A 22653-nucleotide genomic window follows, 5' to 3' on the forward strand; every position below is an offset into this window, starting at 1 on the left:
AAAATATAAAGAAGAAATTCCACTCACATATCTCATTGTGTACATCTACATGGCTATATTATATCTACTTCTCCTCAAATATGTTCTTCTTATATACTCAGAATAAATATCTCCTATTTCTAAATAGAGATTTATCACATTTTAATGCATGTCACTTAACAATACTGGCTTCAATAATCAGACCATACTTAATATGTCTATGTAATAACTTAAAATGAAATGTTTCACAACTACAATTTTTGTCATGATTAAATTTTCAACATATATTTAATATGAGTATGTGTTATCTTCCATATTTTTCTGATGATAATTTGTTTTTTAAATGACAAGTTATTTATAGGAAAAGTTATCATTGAAGGGTACAGTTTGTTTATTCAATATCATGGGCAAAAGTTTCTGAGACAGAAATGCCAATGTACATGCATCTGACTCTAGTCAGAACACTGAACTGCAAACTCCATTATGTGTTCATTTCATTCAGCATATGATTTTATCATAAGTAGAACACTACCTATATATACATATTTAATGTATATGCACATAAATATTACATAAATATGAATATATACTTTGTGCCTATCAAAAATTAATTATTAAGCTAAATCTTTACAAAGTATAAGAACTGGAACCTATAAAACATGAACCAATAATTTTAATTTCTGATAAAAATTAATATTTGGATTAAACAAATATAAAATATTGCAATAATCACTGTAGCACAAAATACATTTATGTAAATAATTGTGTATCATATTTGTAATTGATAATGCTGCAAAATTTCATCTAAACTGTAGCAAGTTATCATTTAATCTCAAGAGTTAGTGGAAAAGAAGATTCAATAAAATGAAAATGAACAGTATTGATTTATGTCCATTTGAATAGTTGTACCTTGGAAAGAAAATAATGAGAAAAGGCTTGGTGTTCCAGTGTCTACCTTGTTTCACTTTTAGTCACAAATGTAAATGAAGACAGTAAAGTCATGCTTAAAAGAATAGTTAATGACAAAAATAATAAATGTAATGACAGAAGGTAAAGCTCCAAGTCATCTTAATCATGCACTACTAGTAATGAGTTATAAAAATAGTTTTTATAATAGCACATACATATCCCCCAGTATGAGAAAAAATAGCTAACCTGAATGTGACAAATGGTTCCAGACATTAATGTGAACATATTACAATGAAATTTCAAGGGCTAAAAACACTTTCATTTGCCAAACACATTAACCAGAGGATGAAACACTAATGTAAACCTTATCCTCATCATTTTACAGGCCACTGAGGCAAGTAGAATACTAGGGACATTTGATAAAATGAGAATATTTAATCTAAAGAAGACAAGGTGGTCTAGAGATCTAATTAGTTATATGAAAAAAGCACTTTTTTTTTTCCCTCACTGTAGTTTCTGAAAGCAAAAAGAAAAACAATGAGTAAAATGTTTCCCAAATTATATATTTTCACTGTAAGTAGCAGTATTTATTACTTCAAATGGCACAAAATAGAAGAGACTATCCCACTGGCAAATCCCAACACTGAAAATCTGCAAATTTGAGCCTAACAGACTATTTAAAAAGACTATATTTTAGAAGATTCTGTGAAGAATTTAAGCTCAATGACCTCTATCTTTGCTTATTATTTTAAAGTACCTCCATGAATATACTTCTCAAAGTAAGTTCTGTGTATTTTAATTGAAAGAATAAATTGTACTCCTAATCTTGGCATCCCTCTTGGAAGAAAATTTTGTGACTTACATACGTAAGGAGTTATTTGTCTTACAAATATTTCAAGAGAGCCCTATATAACCATCCTACTTTCAGTCCCATATGGAAAGGTACTACTGGGATATAAAAGTCAATCTTTCTAAATAAAAGATCAAGAACAGTGTCCATACAGCCTAAGTTAGTCAGGGTAAGCACCAAGTCTCAACCATAGCAGCCTGCATAACTCTTAGCAGATGGGATTCAATTTAAGAAAGTGGTAGGCAATAAATTCCAATCACAGTGAACTATGCTGAAGTCAAGAATTACCTATAGCTAATATATAATGCAGTGCAATTTTGTACCGAAATACATTCTTTTCTCTAGGAAGGTCATAAATATATCAAGAACATTTGTACTAAGTGAATTAATCAATTTAGGGACCACTTCATGATGTTTATGGATGTGTTAGAGAAAAATTTTGGTTTAGCTTTTATAACTAAAAAGAAAAGTCAATCATGGTAATTTGCTTTTTATTTTGAATTCTGTTTAAGTGCTTTATTCATGAAACAAAAGCTTTATGTAGATTGTTTTTATATTGCTTTACTATAACTACTATTCACGTTGAAATGCAAATAATTCTAATTACAAAGTGAGATATACTTGCATTGTTGTGCAAGTATCATTGTGATATGTGTGCATGTGTGTGTGTGTGTGTACATATATATGGGATGACACAGGCAATATTTAGTGAAATAATGAAAATGATATTGAGATTATGGCATGAAGAAAGAAAAAAATGTTAAGATGTATATGATCTGGTAAATTAAAAACTGGAAATATTATGAGTTTTTTGACTGTCCTTTAGGGTATAACACACAAAACAAAGATTTGCAAGAGATTTCTTGGTGTTAACTATATAGAATATAACATACATATGCAACATAAGAGGAATTCATTTTTTCTGTAAGCGAAACTGAAGAGCCTAATGATTTGGAGGCTTTATTTGGAGGGAGTTATTTTTTCATCAAACCAGTAACACTTGATTTAATTGTTCACAGAATGTAAACAATATTTGTTAAATCTTTATGGGAGTAAATGGTTATTTTTATGATTTTTCCTCTGCATACTTATGACTCTATAGAAGAAAAAATCTTCAATATTTAACATACAAAATGGACAAAATTCAAAGTGTAGTCTAGTGATATTGTTCTCTGTTCCAGGGGGGCTTGGACCCAGAACCTCATGCATAGTAGGCAAGCAGTCTACCATTGAATTACAATTCCAGAGCTGGAATCTTGTTTATTTTATTTATTTTCAAGCAGGAGTGACAGAAAGAAGGTGAGAGAGAGAGTGAGAGTGAGAGAGAGAGAGAGAAAGGTGGGGAGGGGAGAGAGAACCAGCATGCTTAAGCCAGTGCAAATGAACTCCAGATGCATGAACCACTTTGTGCATCTGGGTTTATATAGGTATTGGGTAATCAAACTCAGGTTGTTAGGCTTTGCAGGCAAGTGCCATAACTGCTGAGTAATCTCTTCAGTCCTAGAATCATTTTTAAATAATTAGAAGAAATGGCTTTGCATTGCATATACCTTCAAAATTTACTCTCATAATAAATATGTTTACAAAAGTTACCTAAAGAAAAAAGTGAAAATTTGAATGCAACATTTAGATTAATTTGTATGTATTTACATAAATTATTTATAACATTAAAATTTCAATTTATTTATTTACAAAGAGACAGAGTGAGAGGCAAAGAGAATAAGATAGAGAGTGATCACACCATGTCCCTTACCACTGCAAATGAATACCAGACACATGTACCACCTTGTGCATGTGGCTTTACATGGGAATTGGGGAATTGAACCTAGGATGTGAGGTTATGCAAGCAAGTGTCATGTTTAACTCTTGAATCATCTTTCCAGCCCCTACATTGATTTTTTAATTACGGGTACTAGTTATATTCAAAGTACTATGTGAATTTCAAGTAACCTAACCTAGTCTGTGGCTAGTAAGAACAAATCCCATATTAGATTAAATGATCATAAATTATATTAAAACATATCATATTAAAGATAAAAACACCATAAATATTTTAGAGTATTGAACATTTAATGACATATCACCATTAGGAAATAGGTTTATGCACAATGTAACATTTAAAACATGCTTAGTAGATCACTTTTATTTATAGTGCTGGACAGAGGGAATTCAAAGCATCAAATGGCATGGCAAGATAATCCTTCATGAGATTTAAACAGTAATTAGTGCAGGTCTCCTAGATTATGATATAGGTTTCTAAATACAATTTTATAGACGTAGTACATATTAAATGAAGAACAATTGACATTTAAGTAAAGTAGTTTGCAAGGCAAAGCTATCTATAGATAATCTGTTTTGTCCAGCTGAACCTAGTAAGCCAAATCATGAAAGATTGTACAGGGGACAATAGGCGATTGTCCCAAATTCCAAGTGATAGTCTAAAGAGCTCACACTGAAGTTAGGTTGATGAGTACAGCTGCAATTCAGTGAGGAGTTAAGGATACTAAGCAGAGCATTTAAATGTGAACAGTCTGGGCAGGATGTGAAAGCTCTCAGTGTACCTTTAAGATTAGACTCTGAAAGAAGTGAAGATGCATAGTTCTACCAGGAACATAATTTCTCTTTGTTAAAAACACAACAAAAAAACCTTTGAAATTTTTGTCATGAGTTTTGAGACCAGTGTGTCATAGGACTGTACCAGATCCATATATTTTACTATAACTTTAATTGTTGATTCTATAATTATTATATTATTTCATACATTGTTGATATTATTAACCATTGTCCATTTGAGAATACTTTAGCTTTTTAAAAGAAAAGATCTTATTTTCTCAACAGATTTTCATATTTTAAATTTTATCTTGTATAACTCTTGATATAATTATGTTGTCCTTTTGTAGTTAAGTAATTCATGTAACTTTAATAACTACAAATGAAAATACAGAAAAAATTTGGTCATCAAGACAAGACTTACAAAAAATGCTTAAAAATTGCCCAATAGGTTATATTCATAAAATCTTATGAATGTGTTCTAATCAAGTTAAAATATGTTTTAGCCATCTCCTAATAAATTTTATGGAACTTGTTAGCATATTAGTTCAATTAAAAGTAATTCTGAAAACATTTTTGTTTATACTAAATTTACTTTTAATTCTATATAGCTATTATATATGCAAATAAAAGATAATTTATTACCTCAATGATCAGAGTGCAGAAAATGTAATTTGGAAGGCTAAAGGCTTTCTCTGGAAAACAAGTTTCCTGTCGCTAGCTACTGAAGACACAAATATAATTAATGGATGCTGGTAACCTCAATCATTTTTCCTTGATTATAGTTGAGTTAAACATATGAACCTTAGCTGTTTTTTAACTAATAATATAAAAAGTGAATATAGTTTTTAAACTGGATATTCACTGCAAAAGGCTAAAATTTGATACTTATATCTCACCATATATAAAAAATACTCAAAATGGATTAAAGAACTGCAGACACACCCTAATTGAAAAATATCACTAGAAGAGACTAAACATTTCAAGACATATATAGGTATTGTTATTGCTTTTTTATTTTAAAGCAAGACTCAAAGTTCAGAGGAAACAAAAGCAAAAATTAACAGAAGAGATTATATCATACTCAGCAGCTTCCATAGAGCAAAGAAAAAGAACTGAGTGACAAGACATGTCATGGAATTGGGAAATATTCCAAAGTAGTAACCTGACAAAGATCAACATCCAAAATATATAGAGAATTTAAAGGTTCAGTAAGAAAAAATAACCCAACCAAAAATGTGCTAAGAATAGATGTCTCAAAAGAACAATAATCAGGGCTGAAGAGATGGCTTAGTGGTTAAGTGCTTGCCTGTGAAGCCTAAGGACCCTGGTTCAAGGCTCAATTCCCCAGGACCCACGTTAGCTAGATGCACAAGGGGATGCATACTTCTGGAGTTTGTTTGCAGTGGCTGGAAGCCCTGGCGTGCCCATTCTCTCTCTCTTTCTCTCTCCCTCTTGCTCCCTCTGCCTGTCGCTCTTAAATAAATAAATAAATAAAAACCAAATAAATAAAAAAGAGTAACCAAAAGTATAAGAAAGTTATGAAAAAATCTCAACTTCACTACTTGCCATGGAAATGCCAGCCAAAAAATCACATTGTAATATCATTTCTCCCCCAGCTAGAAAGTGTATGGTCAAAATATAAAATACTGGGTGGAGAGATAGCTTAACAGTTAAGGCATTTGCCTGCAAAGCCAAAGGACCCAGGTTTGATTTTCTAGGACCCATGTAAGCCAGATACACAAGGTGGTGCATGAGTCTGGAGTTCTTGTGCAGTGGCTGGAGGCCCTGGTGGACCTACTTTCTCCCCATTCATCTCTCTTCTCCTTATCTCTCTTTGCTTGCAAATTAATTAATTAATTAAAATATATAAAATACAGCTGGGTGTGGTGGCACATGCCTTTAATCCCAGCACTGGGGAAGCAGGGGTAGGAGGATCACCATGAGTTCAAGGACACTCTGAGACTACATAGTGAATTCCAGATCAGCCTGAGCTAGAGCGAGACAATATATATATATTGTGATGCTAAGGATGAGGAGAGGGAAGGAGCTTTCTGTACTCTGTGAATGGGAATAGATTTAACATAGGCTCTATAACAAACACTGTGAAGGGTCCTCAGTACACCGCATTTGTGGCTGGGTAGATAAAGCACTTTGCCATACAAGTGTGCAGTCCAGAGATTTGATGCTAAGCACTCAGAACTCCCACAAAATCTCAGATGAGCATGGAAGCCTGGATTTGGGAGAGGGAGAGAGAGAAGGAACCCTCAGAAGAAATTGAGTAGCTACACTAGCTGAATCTATGGATTCCAGTGAGAGAAACTGCCTAAGTAAATAAGATCATGAGCAACCAAAGAGACACTTGACTTTAATCTCTGTCTCCACCTGCATGTACACATGTACCAGCACGTGTGTACACATGAATGTATACCACGCACATATACACATGTAGAAAAAAAGAAATGATCTTCCATATGAAATATTTATCACACTTCTTTTTTTAATTTTTAATTTTTTAATATTTTTTTGGTCATTTTTTATTTATTTATTTGAGAGCAACAGACACAGAGAGAAAGAGAGAGGGAGAGAGAGAGAATGGGCGCGCCAGGGCTTCCAGCCTCTGCAAACGAACTCCAGACGCGTGCGCCCCCTTGTGCATCTGGCTAACGTGGGACCTGGGGAACCGAGCCTTGAACCAGGGTCCTTAGGCTTCACAGGCAAGCGCTTAACCACTAAGCCATCTCTCTAGCCCATTATCATACTTCTATGTATACCTTGTAAGGACATGATATCAATGTGCCAAGGAAACCTCATGTCTATGACTGCATTACCTAGTCTGTGGAATAAGCCTGATTGCCACTGACAGTTAGTTGGTAAAAGGTAACATGATAAATATACATGGAAGAATTATACTTAAGCATTTAAGAAAATGATATCCTATCATTCACAGCAAAACGGATGGAACTAAAAGATGTCATGGTTCTATTCCTTGTCTCTTTCAATGCTATCAGTGTTATGAGTGAGATAATGATTTATTTTTAAAATCTTAGTTTGCCAGTGAAAGAAGAAACTTACCTGGTTTTGGCTCAAATGTTCTTCTTTGTGTGCTTCCTGTTCTCCTACCATTCGATTTTTGTGATTTATATTGCTACAACTTGTATAAATATCTTAAAATATTGCATGGAAATTTAGGTTTAATTGAATAAAAGTAATGTTATAATAAATGAGAAAAATGTTTTATTGAGGTGGCAGGGATTCACCTGACATAACTAATATCCAGAATCCATTATAAAATAAATTTTTTAAAAATAGGGGCTGGAGAGATGGCTTACTGGTTAAGATGCTTGCCTCCAAAGCTAAAGGATCCACATTCAATTCCCTAGTACCCACATAAGCCAGATGCACAAGGTGGCACATGCATGTGGAGGTTACTTTCAGGGGCTGGAGGCCCTGGCACCATGCCCCATTTCTCTCTCTCTCTCTCTCTCTCTCTCTTTGTCTTTTCCTCTCTCTCTTTCAAATAAATAAATAAATATAAAATATTTATTAAAAATTAAAAATAGAAGTGCAGGTAACCCAATCAATAAATGGGCAGATGAATTGGATTGTTATTTTCTATTATTGTCTTCAAAGAAGACACACAGATGGATATGATTTAACAAACAGTTTCAACACTTAGCCATCAGTGGAAATACAAATAAAAACTAAATTTACATTCCATATCAACTTTAGTCAAAATATGTATTACTAAAATAAATTAATAAATATTACTATAAAAAATTATAAAAACCAAAAAATCAAAATTCCCAAGAAATAACAAATGTTGGGAGGAAGTAGGGAATTAAGGATTTTTTTAAAAAGAACATTATTACTATTAATGTAAATTAGTTCATCCCTGTGGAAAATACTATGAATGTTCCTCAGAATAGTCATATGATCCAACTTTACTACTCCTAGGAATATGCCAGAAGGCAATATATTTAGCATACACAGGTTCATACCTACTCATACTGACTGAAGAAATATTTACAGTAGCCTAACAATGGAATTGTTCTGAGTACCTGTCAATAGATAACTGGAAACATGAAATGTATATATACAATGGAGTATTTGTCCTCCAAAAAATGTGAATGAAATGATGTAATTTGCACTAACTGTATAGGATTATCATGCTAAGCAAAATAATGCAGACAAGTAAAGGTAAGTAGTGTATTCTTTCTCTCTTATAAAGAAGTTAGAATCAAATATAAAAAAAAATTCTTAAAAGAAGTAGGGAGTATTAGGAAAGAGTAAAGAGTCCCTGAGGTGGAAGGAAGAGGAGTGGAGTTAGAAGAATTGGGAGGAGAAGAATTGGAAAGAGCATCTTTGAGAAAGAAATTAAGCATAATTAAAATAGAAATTATGGTGCTGGAAAATGTCTCAGAGGTTAAAGGTGCTTGCTTGCAAAGCCTGCCAGTTGGGGATCCATTTCCTTGTACCCACATTAATCCAGATGTACAATGTGGTGCATACATATGAAGTTTTTTTACAGTGGCAAGAGGCCCTGCTGGAGCTATTTTCTGCCTGTCTCTCTCATTAATAAAAAAAATTTAAAAAACAGAACATATGCATATATGTAAATGTCATAGAGAAACCCATTAATATAAAATCAGTATGCATTAATAATCATATAAAACTTTGATCAAAATAAAATTACAGATAGATTTAAACTAGCAGTCATGGGCTGTGCGTGGTTCTATACCAGTGGGTGCTGGGTCACGACTTTTCAGAATGTTTCAACCTGATGGATGGAAGCCTAAAAGGGCTGAGGCAGCCGAAAGCAATCATGGAAAGTAAGATTCAAAGGTTATAAAGGACAGAGTGCACTTCACTAAAATAAAGACAGATGGAGGTTTATTAGAGACCACGAATGTGAGACATAGTGGTGGGAAAGTCATCTACTCTGGATCCTGCTGTGGATTCAGAAGCTCCCTCTATGAAGTGCAATGCTCCATGCAGAAGTCCAGCCTCTGAGTTTGGACCTTGGGGAAGGCAAGTTTTTACAGACTCCTTGAGTTTCCCTAGGGCCTTATGCATTGATTTCTTGTTATAATTTATACCTATCTACCTCCCTTCAATGTCCTCAATTGGGATGTTTGTGAGTGAGATTAAAGTCACCTTTGGGACAAACCAAAATCATCAATACTTTTCAAGTTTTTCAGAAGTGAGACCTTCAACCACTTTGGCAATTTATCTCTTCTTTCTGTATGCTTCTGTCTGACAATGACAGGACTATGATTCTTGCTAGGACACACACTGACATGCTTCACTCTTTTACAGCCCTGTAAGCGTGATCCAGGGCCACCTCCTTCCACTTTCTTCTGTGTAGGCACACACTGGCTTCTGTTCTTAAGCCAAGTATCACCTTACTTTGACAGTTTTGGAGGTGAATGGTATACCATGTGACTGTTTACTGTACTAATATTACCAACTCTTCTTGCTCAGAAATCAGATAAGATTTTTGGTGTACTAAGTGGGAAAGAAATTCTCCCAGAATCAGATGTCCCCTTCCTTTCTCTTTCTTATTGTAGGGAGTTTGAATTTCTTTTGTCACTGTGCCCAGAAAATAAACTCAGATAACATGAGCAAAACTTAATATCATATAAAGGGCATATGTTGCTAGTAAAATTAAAATAAAGCACAGGGAAAAGAAAAATAAGCAGTCACTAACATCTCTATCCAGAACTCTTCCCGTACTGTTGAGGAATAGCATCTGTTTGACAGGGTCCAAGAGCACCCAGTAATCCACATTGTCCTTTAGAGAGAGCTCTATGGTGGGGTCTGGGCCTCCTGCAGTTCCTTTAATCAGCATGTTGTCCACCAGAATTGTACCTGCAAGCCAAAGACAGTTGTGTGAGTACACATTTTACTCCTATGTATTCTTTAGGAAGGAATATACTTTTAAACCCAAGGGACTTATAAATTTATATTAATTAATTTTGTTAGGTAGCATCACCTACTTATTTTTTTCTCATAGTCCCATCTATCATCATTATGATATCTGTCTGCAACTGCTATTTTTGTGAGAGGAAGGTGGGAGGCAGAGATGGAAACATTTGGAGTTTAGCTATGATTTTCTTGTTTCCCTTGAATCTTTTACCCTTCCAGCCCATCACCTTCTCAATTATCACTAAATTTCGTCTTGACCAGAAGGAAATGCCTATAATAACAGAGCCTGATACTCCAATTCACTCAGTAAGACTTGGGTGATGAAAAGAGCTATCTGGAAATGAGAGAGAAGAAATGAAGGGAAAAGATAAAGAAGTTACAGGATCTCCCACAGTGAAAAGTATATATCTATAAAATAAATATATATTATATATATATATATATATATATATATATATATATATATATATATATAAAATCTTTGACTAAATCCATAAGATAATAAATCTTAGTGCAAAAGAGGAAGCAAATCAAAGTCATTCTTCTTTAAGACATGTCTGGGGTACTTAAATATAACAAAAATCTCTAATATAATATTTTGACTTGATGTCTACTTTTCTCAATTGTTCTTAAATAAATGTTGGAAAGAGAATAGGTCTCTAATCTTTCCTATTGCTAAAGATTCCATGCATTTTACAAGTTGAAAGCAAATAGCACTGATAGGACTAGAATCTCATTTCCCCTCACAGAGCAATGATCAGTTGGCCAAACAGTAATGCACTATATCTGAAAGCAGTCACTTTCAGCTGATACAGTTTATTAAACTTATGACATATTGAAGAAATATGGCTATGAATAAAAATGTACTCTCCCAAGACACTACAAAAACTGGGAAATATTTACATAATTCATTGCCTTATGATATCACTCAAGAATATAGATAATTCATGAATATAAGCTAAAAAGCTGACCTGAAAAATATATTGTAATATATTATATATATATATAAATATAATATATATATTGTATCAGCCACTTTTTGTAAAGCATGAAATTGGCTTAAAAGTTATGCCAGTGCATACGTACAAATAGGGAGCTGTGTATTTTCTCTGCGTTTAATAGTAATTATTATATACACCATATGTCTTTGACATATTAGTATCAATATACTTAATCCACCTAGGAAATCCCAGAACAAAGCATTTCTGTAACACTAGACCTAACTTATGATTAAAAACAATATTACACTTCCGGGTAAGATGGGGGCATACACAGCACACCAAACCAGCCTAGGGAGGGGTTTAAGCAAAACCCCAGCAAAATATACTTTTCTTCTGAAAAGCTAAGGAGTATAGTTTACTCTTAGACAAAGCAGAGAATCTGAAGAGACCAGTATCCACCAGAAAGGAGGAAAATGTCTCAGAGTCTCAGTGAGACACTTGTGGCCTGCTGATCCATGTGATCCTTGCATAGCCCCCTGCAAAGCCCCACCAGGCATGCCAAGCAGCAGCAGCAGCAGCAGCAGCAGCAGAGACCAAACAAGGGCATTTTTCAACTTCATTAGCCTTCTTGCATGGTTAAGAAATCTGAAGGAAAGAAAGCTGAGATCAACTAAGGAGCTACTGAAAGGGATACAAGTGGAACTGCATGAGCAACTCCAGAAGTCTGAACTCTCTCATCCCCCACCATCAGAGCCACAAATCTCTGGCATTCAGGCCCTGGGGGCAGCACAACAAGCAGAACTGATTAGAGGTCCAGCTCCACAGCACAACACAGAAGGATTGAGGTGGGCATTCAGCATTGCTGTGATTGGAAGCCACTCCAAAATGTAACAAGGCCAACTGACAAAAACAAAACAAACAACAGCAACAACAACAAATACAAGTACATAGGCCTGCATTGGAAGAGCTAATCTCTCTTTCCTTGACAGGGCCTGTTATGGGTTATATATTTTTGGTTGGCTTTACCATTTTCAAAAAACCTGTATTTGGGGGTTGAATATTATTGCCTTTGTTGCATTCATATTTTAGGGCCATTGTATTTTGCTTCTGTCATTATTGGATGCAATGTCTGATCCAGATCCAGGTTGACCTGGGACCCAATTCAGAACAGAAATTTCTGCCTCCCAGCTGACAAGATTAAGGTTGTAGAACAACACACATCCTTAGGGAATTTGGCTTTATAAGACTGTTTGTTTTGGTCCCCACCTAAAGAGGAAATAGGAAAAAATATATCATGCTCAAATAACAGTTAAAACAATCAAATAAAAGGAAAACAGTAATCACTACAAAATAAGAATGGCGAGAATAAATGCGTACCTTTCAATAATAACTCTTTTTTCCTCAATTTTCATTAACATTTTCCATGATTATAAAAAAATATCCCATGGTAATACACTCCTTCCCCCCACTTTCCCCTTTGAAATTCCATTCTCTGTCATATCCCATCCCCATCTTAATCAGTCTCTCTTTTATTTTGATATCGTGATCTTTTCCTCCTCTTATGATGGTCTTGTGTAGGTAGTGTCAGGCACTGTAAGGTCATGGATATCCAGGCTATTTTATGTCTGGAGGGAGCATGTTGTAAGGAGTCCTACCCTTCCTTTGGCTCTTACATTCTTTCTGCCACCTCTTCCGCAATAGACCCTGAGTCTTGGAAGGTGTGATCAGTACTCCAGTCACTTCTTTCTAGCCCTATGATACCTTCTGAGTCATCCCAAGGTCACTGCCATCTGAAAAGAGAAGATTCTCTACCCAAGATAAGAGTTGCATTAATATAAGGGTATGAATATTAAGAGAAGTGTTTACTGGGCAGTTTGATAAGCATAGTATGGCCTCTGCTACTGAGTTTTTCCTTCTCACACAGAAGCACAATCATCTGTTGGTGGGATACACATATGTGAGAGAACATGTGGTGCTTGGCTTTCTTGGCTTGGGTTACCTCACTTACTATAATCATTTCCAGACCCATCCATTTTCTTGCAAATTCCACTCAATTGTATAAATGTGCCATATCTTCATTCTCCACTCATCAGTTGACGGACATCTAGGCTGGTTCCATTTCCCAGCTATTATGAATTGAGCAGCAATAAACATGTTTGAGCATGTACTTCTAAAGAAATGAGATGAGTCCTTAGGATATATGCCTAGGAGTGCTATAGCTGGGTCATATGGCAGTTCAATTTTTAGCTGTTTTAGGAACCTCCACACTGATTTCCACAATGGCTGTACCAGATTGCATTCCTACCAACAGTGTAGAAGGGTTCCTCTTTCTACATATCCCTGCCAGCATTTATTATCATTTGTTTTCATGATGGTAACCAATATGACAGGAGTGAGATGGAATCTCAATGTAGTTTTAATCTGCATTTCCCTGATGACTAGGGATGTAGAACATTTTTTTAGATGCTTATACGCCATCCATATTTCTTCTTTTGAGAACTCTCTGTTTAGCTCCATAGCCCATTTTTTATTGGCTTGTTTGATTTCTTATTATTTAACTTTTTGAGTTCTTTGTATATCCTAGATATTAATCCTCTATCTGATATATAGCTGGCAAAGATTTTTTCCCATTCTGTAGGTTGCCTCTTTGCTTTATTCACAGTATCCTTTGCAGTACAAAATCTTTATAATTTCATGAGGTCCCAGTGGTTAATCTGTGGTTTTACTGCCTGAGCAATTGGGCTTATATTCAGTAAGTCTTGGTAAAGACCAATATATTAAAGGGTTTTTCCTACTTTTTTTAAAAATTTATTTATTTATTTGAGAGTGACAGACACAGAGAGAAAGACAGATAGAGGGAGAGAGAGAATGGGTGTGCCAGGGCTTCCAGCCTTTGCAAACGAACTTTAGAGGCGTGCGCCCCCTTGTGTATCTGGCTAATGTGGGACCTGGGGAACCGAGCCTCGAACCGGGGTCCTTATGCTTCACAGGCAAGCGCTTAACCGCTAAGCCATCTTTCCAGCCCGGTTTCTCCTACTTTTTACTCCAGCAGTTTCAGAGTTTCAGGTCTGATGTTAAGGTCTTTAATCCATTTGGACTTAATTCTTGTGCATGGAGAGAGACAAGAATCTATTTTCATCCTTCTGCAGATATATATCCAGTTTTCCCAACACCATTTGCTGAAGAGGCTGTCTTTTTTCCAATGAGTGTTTTTGTCATTTTTATTGAATATCAGCTACCTGGACTTACATTTGGATCCTCTATTCTGTTCCATTGATCTACATGTCTGCTTATGTGCCAGTACCATGCTGTTTTTGTTACTATGGCTCTGTAGTATAGGTTAAAATCAGGTATGGTGATATCGCCAGCTTTATTTTTGTTGCTCAGTATTATTGTAGATATTCAATGTTTTTTGTGATTCCAAATGAATTTTTGGATTGTTTTATCTATTTCTGTGAAGAATGCCATTGGAATTTTTATGAGGATTACATTAAAAGTGTAGATTGCTTTTGGTAAGATTGCCATTTTCACAATATTGATTCTTCCAATCCAGGAACAAGTGATTTTTTTACATTTCCTAGTGTCTTCTGCAATTTCTCGCTTGAGTGTTTGATAGTTTTCATTGTAGAGATCCTTTACTACCTTGGTTAGGTTTATTCCCAGGTACTTTATTTTCTTTGTTGCAACTGTGAATGGTAGTTATTCTCTGATTTAATCCTCTGTGTATTTCTTGTTAGCATATAGGAAAACTACTGATTTCTGCGTATTTACTTTGTATCCTGCTACATGGCTATAGGTGTTTATCAGCTCTAAAGTTTGCTGGTAGAGTCTGTAGGGTTCTTTATATATAGAAACATGTCATTTGCAAATAATGATAACTCCTCCTTGTCAATTTGTATCCCTTTTATGTGTGTCTCTTGCCTTATTGCTATGGCTAAGACTTCCAGTACTATATTAAATAAAAGTGGGGACAGTGGGCACCCTTGTCTTGTTCCTGATTTTAGTGGAAAAGCTTCCAGTTTTTTTTCCCATTTAGTAATATGTTGGCTGTAGGCTTGTCAGAAATTGCCTTCATTATATTGAGATATGTTCCTTCTATTCCCAGTCTCTGAGGGCTTTTAGCATGAAGGGATGTTGGATTTTGTCAAACACTTTCTCTGTGTCTAATGAGATGATCATGTGATTTTTGTCCTTCAGTCCATTTATATAGTGTATTACATTTATTGATTTGTATGTGTTGAACCATCCCTGCATCTCTGGGATAAAGCTTACTTGGTCAAGGTGAATGATCTTTCTGATATATTCTTGTGTTCTGTTTGCCAATATTTTGTTGAGAATTTTTGCATCTATGTTCATGAGGGAGATTGGTCTGTAATTTTCTTTTTTTGTTCTATTTTTGCCTGGTTTTGGTATCAGGGTGATGCTGGCTTTATAGAAGGAGTTTGGTAGGAATCCTTATTTTTGTATTTCCTGGAAAAGCTTAAGAAGCAATGGTGCTAGTTCTTCCCTAAAGATCTGGTAAAATTCAGCAGTGAATCCATTTGGACCTGGGCTTTTTTCAGTTGGAAGTTTTTTGATAACTGCTTGGATCTCCATGCTTGTTATAGGTCTATTTAAGTGATTAATCTCATCTTGATTTAATTTAGGTAGGTCATATAAATCAGGGAAGTCACCCATGTAGTTCAGATTTTCATACTTTGTGGAGTATATGCTTTTATAGTATGCCCCTATGAGTTTTTGACTTTCTCTGGCATCTGTTGTGATGGTAACTTTTTCATCTCTAATTTTATTAATTTGTGTCTCTTCTCTCTTTCTTTTGGTCAGATTTGCTAAGGATTCATCAATCTTATTTATCCTTTCAATCTTGTTTATCCTTGTTTAATTCTTTGTTTCATTGATTCTTTGGATTTTTTTTTTTTTTTTTTTTTGGTTTCTAGCTCATTAATTTCTGCCCTAATCTTTATTATTTCTTCCTGTCTACTTATTTTTGGTTTGCTTTGTTCTTCTTTTTGCAAGGCTTTAAGGTGAAGCATTAGGTCGTTTACTTGCATCCTTTCGAATTTCTTAATATAGGCACTTAAAGCTATAAATTTACCTCTTAGGACTGCCTTCATTGTGTCCCAGAGATTTTGGTATGTTGTGTTCTCATAATCGTTTGACTCTATAATGTTTTGATTTCCTTCTTGATTTCTTCATTGATCCATTCATCTTTAGTGTGTTGTTTAATTGCCAGGATTTTGTGTATACTCTACAGCCTTTCTTGCTATTGATTTGTGGTTTTATTCCATTGTGGTCAGATAGAATGCAAGGAATTATTTCACTTTTCCTGTATTTGTTAAGATTTTCTTTGTGTCCTAATATATGGTCTATTTTAGAGAATGTTTCATGTGCTGCTGAAAAGAATGTATATTCTGCAGCATTTGGATGAAGTGTCCTGTATATATCTGTTAGGTCCATTCCTTCTATGACCTCATTTAGTCCAGATGCCTTTCTGTTCTTTTTTCCTTGGATGACCTGTCAATTGATGAGGGTGGGGTGTTAAGTCACCCACTACCACTGTGTTTGGTGTTATCTGTGACCTTAGTTCTAATAGCATTTGTTTGATGAATTTGGGGGCCCCCATGTTAGATGCATGTATGTTTAGGATTGTACTGTCCTCCTGTTGGAGGGTGCCTTTAATCAATATAAAGTGGCCTTCCTTATCTTTCTTAACTAATGTTGGACTGAAGTCTACCTTGTCAGATATTAGGATGGCAACCCCTGCTTGTTTTCTAGGTCCATTTGCTTGGAACACCATTTTCCAACCTTTCACCCTAAGATAGTGTCCATCCTTTGTAGAAAGGTGTGTTTCTTAGAGGCAACAAATCGAAGGATACTGCTTTTTAACCCAGTCTGCAAACCTATGTCTTTTGGTTGGGGCATTGAGGTCATTGATGTTAAGAGATATTATTGAATGGTGTATATTCATCTTTGCCTTTTTTTGTAGTTCTTCAGGTTTTACCTTTGCTCCTTGTGTTATGTAGTATTTGAGTATTTTTGGTTTTATCCTGTTTCCTTATATGTGTGCTTTTCTTTTTCTTCAGCATGGAGGATTATTTCCAGTATTTTCTGTAAAGTTGGTTTTTGTCTTCAAATACTCCTTTAGCTTGCTTTTTTTTTGTGAAATGTCCTTATTTCTCCAACTATTTGAGTTGATAGCTTTGCAGGATAAAGTAACCGTGGTTGACAGTTGTTATTTTTCAGAATTTGGTAAACATTACTTCATGCCCTCTTGCTTTTAATGTTTGTGTTGTGTAATCTGCTGTAATCCTGATAGGCTTGCCTTTGTAGGTAACTTGATTTTTCTCCCTCATTGCTTTCTTTGGTTTGTGTGTTTGGTAGTTTGATTATAATATCGTGAGGAGAGGTTTATTCCAGGTTTTGTCTCTTTGGTGTTCTAAAGGATTCCTGTATCTGCATTGACACCTCTATCCCAATTTGGGGGGAAGTTTTCTTCTGTGATTTTGTTGAAGACACCTACTATGCCTTTGGAGTGAAATTATTCTCCTTCTACTATGCCCTGAATTCTTATGTTTGATCTTTTCATAGTGTCCCGAGTATCTTGAAATTCCCACTCATACTTTTCTATTAGTTTGTCTTTCCCTTTGTTGGATTGTATTAAATCTGCCACCTGGTCTTCTAGCTTCGATATTCTGTCCTCTCCTTCATCCATTCTACTGGTGAGATTTTCTACAGAGTTTTTTTTTTATTTCATTAACTATGTTCTTTATTGTTCGTAATTTTAACTGGTTTTTCTTTATTATTTCTATTTCCTTATTTATGTCTCTTTATTTCATTAAATTGGCATCCTGTGTCTTGTTCCTTTGATTTATTCTTTGAGTTCTTTGAACATATTTATTATTCTTTTGAAATCTTTCTCAGGCATTTCCTCTAACTTGTTCTCACAGGAGGTCATTTCTGATGCATTAATACTTTTTGGTGGATTTATATTGTCTTGATTATTGGTGTTTCTTGTGTTATAATGTATATATTTTTGCATCCTAGATTATTTAATGATTGGATTTTCTAGTTAGCTGGGTATTATGAGATGTATCAATCAATCTGATGTTATATATCTTCAGGGTAGGGAGCATAAGGCACTAGGTGTGGCTCTCAAGACTCTCAGAGTATCTACCAAAGTGACCCTAGGTGTTGGGTTTGCCTGCTATGAGAGTATTCAAGTAGGCTGAGTGGAACCAAATACAGATAATTTCTAAAATTTAACTAAACAATGTACACTTTAAATGAAAATCAGCACAGAGTATTTATCCAATAGTAGGTTTTATGACAACTAGATCCTCTGTCTGTCCCGTAGGCTGTGTGGTGCCTCACCCACTCCCTTAATCCTGACAAAAAGGAGGTTAAGATTTCTAGTTTGTAGAGGGTTCCAAGTCAGCTTCTGACCAGGTGAAGCCCTTCCTAAATGTATAAGAGAAGAGAAAACAAAGCCACTATAAATCAAGAAGCAACAAATAACAAGCCCAAAATACATCTTACTTAAGAATGTCAAATCTGACCATCCATCAGACTTAACATATAATTTATCCTGATATGGAAGGTGCAATTAGCACTTCCGGTTCAGGTTTATTAGGTGGGTACTGACCTGGAGTAATCCCAGTTACCTTTTGGGATGATTTTGGTCCCAGTTATGCTGGTCCTGCATGAGTCCTGCTGTTGGTTCGAGTAGGAGTGGCCAGGTCCTTGGACTGCTGCTCTGTTCACTGGAGCTGAGCACTAGCATTAGGGGAGAGGAGACTGCTGATGCTGTGTAGTTCTCTAGCTATTCCACGTGTTCTTCTACCTTGTGATCTGTTCCTCTGTTTTTCACTGCCGCTCTCCCTTCATGTTTCTTGAGTTTGCAGAGAGCTCCGGTGTGAGTGGAAAATCTCCTCACCTGGCTTTTCCTGCAGCTCAAGCTGAGCCGGGAGGCTGGCTGGCACACTGCTGCCACAGTCCGGTGAAACTGCTGGAGCTGCTTTTGCTGGCCTGGGTGGGCTCTGGATGCTCTGGATCTCTTCTACTTCTCCACTGCTGTTTACATTTCCTATGTTCCTCACTTTTTAGTAAAAGTGTGTATTTTGCTGTTCTTTTTTTTTTCCCTTTGGCTTTTCCCCCATAGACTTCTTTGGTATGGTACCTACATGGCCATCTTAACCAGAATTCTCAATAATAACTTTTAATATCAATGGCCTCAACAAACCAGTGAAAAGACACAGGCCTTCAGACTGGATTAAAAAGGAGTATCCTGACATTTGTTGCTTCCAGGATACTCATCTCTCAATAAAAGATAGACAATGTCTTCGGGTGAAAGGACAGAAAATTGTATTTCAAGCAAATGGGCCTAGGAAACAAGCAGGGGTTGCTATCCTAATATTTGACAGGATAGACTTCATACCAACATTAGTGAGAAAAGATAAGGAAAGTCATTTTATATTGATTAAAGGAACATTCCAATTCACTGGTGAATTTTACCAGACCTTCATGGAAGAACTAACACCACTGTTTCTCAAACTTTTCCATAAAACAGAAAAGGAAGGAATTCTACCAAACTCCTTCTATAAAGTCAGCATCACCCTCTTTCTAAAACCAGACAAAGACAGAACAAAAAAAAAAAAGAAAAAGAAAATTACAGACCAATCTCCCTCATGAAGAATTCTGAACAAAATATTGGCAAATAGAGCACAAGATTATATCAAAAAGATTATTCACCCCAACCACGGTGATTTTATCCCAAGGATGTAAAGATGGTTCAACATACACAAGTCAATAAATGTAATACATCATCTCAATAGATGCAGAAAAGGCATTTGTCAAAATCCAATATTCTTTCATGGTAAAAGTATTACAGAAACTGGTACTAGAAGGAACATATCTTAACATAATAAAAGCTATTTATGACAAACCTACAGCCAACATAATATCTTGAAGCTTTTCCACTAAACTCAGGAACAAAACAACAGTCTCCTCTGTCCCCATATTATTAATATAGTACTGGAAATCTTAGCTATAGCATTAAGGCAAGAGACACTCATAAAAGGGATACAAATTGGAAAGGAAGAGATCAAATTATCACTATTTTCAGTTGATATGATTCTATACACAAAAGACCCTAAATACTCTACCAGCAAACTGTTAGAGCTGAAAAACACTTTTACCAATGTAGCAGGATACCAAATAAATATACGGAAACCATTAGCTTTCATATATACTAACAATAAACATGTGGACAATGAAATCATCCTTCCATTCACAATTGCCTCAAAAAAAAGTAACTTGGAATAAACTTAACCAATGAAGTGTAGTATCTCTACAATGAGAACTTTAAAACACTCAAGTGAGATATTGCAGAGGACACAGGAAGTGAAAAGGTATCCCATGTTATTGGAATGGAAGAATCAATGTTGTGAAAATGTCAATCTTACCAAAAGCAATCTACACATATAAAGCAATCCCCATTAAAATTCCAATGGCATTCTTCACAGACATAAAACAAAATAAAACAAACAAAACAAAACCAATACTAAAATTCATTTGGAAGCACAAAAAAACTCAAAAAGCCAAAACAATTTTGAGCAACACAAATAAGACTGGTGATAAAACATACCAGATTTTAAGGTATATTACAAAACCATAGTAAAAACAAAAAAAAAAAAAAAAAAGAAAAAAGAAAAAAACAGCATGGTATTGGCCCAAAGACAGACATGTAGATCAATGGAACAGAACAGAGGATCCAGATGTTTAATCCAGGCAGCTAGAACCATTTAGTATTTGACAACAATGCCAAAAATATTCACTGGAGAAAAGACATCCTCTTCAACAAGTGGTGCTGGGAAAACTGGATATCTATACATAGAAGGATGAAAATAGATCCTTGTCTTTCTCCATGCACAAGAATCAAATCCAAGTGGATCAGGGACCTTAATATTAGATATGAAGCTCTGAAATTGCTAGAGAGAAAGGTAGGGGAAGCCCTTTAATGTATTTGTATAAGTAATTACTTTCTGAATATAACCCCAATTGCTCAGAAAAATCAAACCACAAATCAACTACTGGTATCTCATGAAATTACAAAGCTTTTTACAGCAAAAGAAACTGTGCATAGAGCAAAGAGACAACCTACAGAATGGGAGAAAATCTTTGCCAGCTACACATCTGACAGAGGCTAAATATCCAGAAAATAAAAAAAGCTCAAAACACAGAACAATAAGAAATCAAACAACCCAATTAAAAAATGGGTCATGAAACTAAATAGAGAGTTTTCATCAGAAGCAATGCTCTCCACTAATATTATCATTATTTATTTGAGAAAGAGAAAGGGTCAGACAGCGAGAAAGAGAATGAGTATGGGTATGCCAGGGCCTTCTGTCATTGCAAACGAACTCCAGATACACGTGCCACTTTGGGCATCTGACTTTATGTGATCTCTGGTAAATCAAATATGGGCCATTAGGCTTTGCAAGCAGGCACCTTTAACCTCTGAGTCTCTCTTCAGCCCTTTACTTTTTATTATTTAAGAGAGAGTCCTACTAATATTGTTTAAATAAAATGCCAAGGTGATTCCCTTTGTATAAACATATTTAAATGCCAAGGAAAATAACACTCTAAAGTTGAGTCAGAGCATATTCAATTCAGATTAACTTTCTTAATTCACTTAAGAAATTAAGATGTTCATAGCCATCAGTTAAATAAAGGCAGAATGTATACAAATATGTCACTATGAGTAGCAAAGCAAGTACAAGACAAGCACTGGGCAACCATGCTTAATATTTATCTGTCTAACGATGGCTATACTGTATTAGTTTTAGGATAGAACCCAACGGAGAATGAACTTGGACTGCATCCTTCTCACTATGGAGGTTGGTGGTGGTTTATGTTTAAAATCCAATTCAGTTATGTCTTCTTCACTTCACACCGAAAGTAACTGACTCTTTGAAAACTGTTGTTTTCAAAGTTCTTTGTAAATTTAGGACAAGTAAAATTGTGTGTAGCACCCACCAGGAAAAACTTCTCTATACCTTGTGGCTATGTGAAAGTTCGTGTTCAGTTGTTTAGTCTCACAATGGGGGTATGGGCTATCACTCAGTTGTGAAGCATTTGCATCACATATATGGGTCCATGAGTTACAAGTCCCACCAACAAAGAACTCTGGTTTTTTTTTTTTTTTTTTGTAAAGTGGATTTAATTAATATGTGCAATAACTGAATACTTTAGTTTCTAAAATAAAAATGCTAGTAACAACATTAATGCTGGGAAAACTAGACAGATTATTTATATAGTCAAGACTCATGCTTTAAATATCTCTTCTTTGTTACTATTTTCTTTTATTCTTTTGTTTTTGGGAAAAAATGTTTTATTTAAGTCTCTCTGCTTTAAATTAGGATATTTTTTGAAAATATGCATGCAACTTTTAAAGTAATTCTTTTTCTTATGCCTCAGATACACAAATGACTAGAATAT

The 22653-nt window shown here is 35.1% G+C and overlaps 1 protein-coding gene across 5 annotated transcripts in view; it reads right to left on the reverse strand.

Annotated features, from left to right (window-relative positions):
- Pcdh15 (protocadherin related 15) overlaps positions 1 to 22653 on the reverse strand; it is a 1075820-nt gene that overhangs the window by 331347 nt on the left and 721820 nt on the right. For all 5 annotated transcript variants that reach the window (XM_045137141.1, XM_045137139.1, XM_045137140.1 and 2 more), the window contains one exon: positions 9999 to 10159. In XM_045137141.1, the coding sequence (XP_044993076.1) occupies positions 9999 to 10159 (161 nt within the window). The remainder of the gene's footprint in view (positions 1 to 9998; positions 10160 to 22653) is intronic.

The sequence above is a fragment of the Jaculus jaculus genome, chromosome 18 (genome assembly GCF_020740685.1).
Source record: "Jaculus jaculus isolate mJacJac1 chromosome 18, mJacJac1.mat.Y.cur, whole genome shotgun sequence".
Taxonomy (NCBI): domain Eukaryota; kingdom Metazoa; phylum Chordata; class Mammalia; order Rodentia; family Dipodidae; genus Jaculus; species Jaculus jaculus.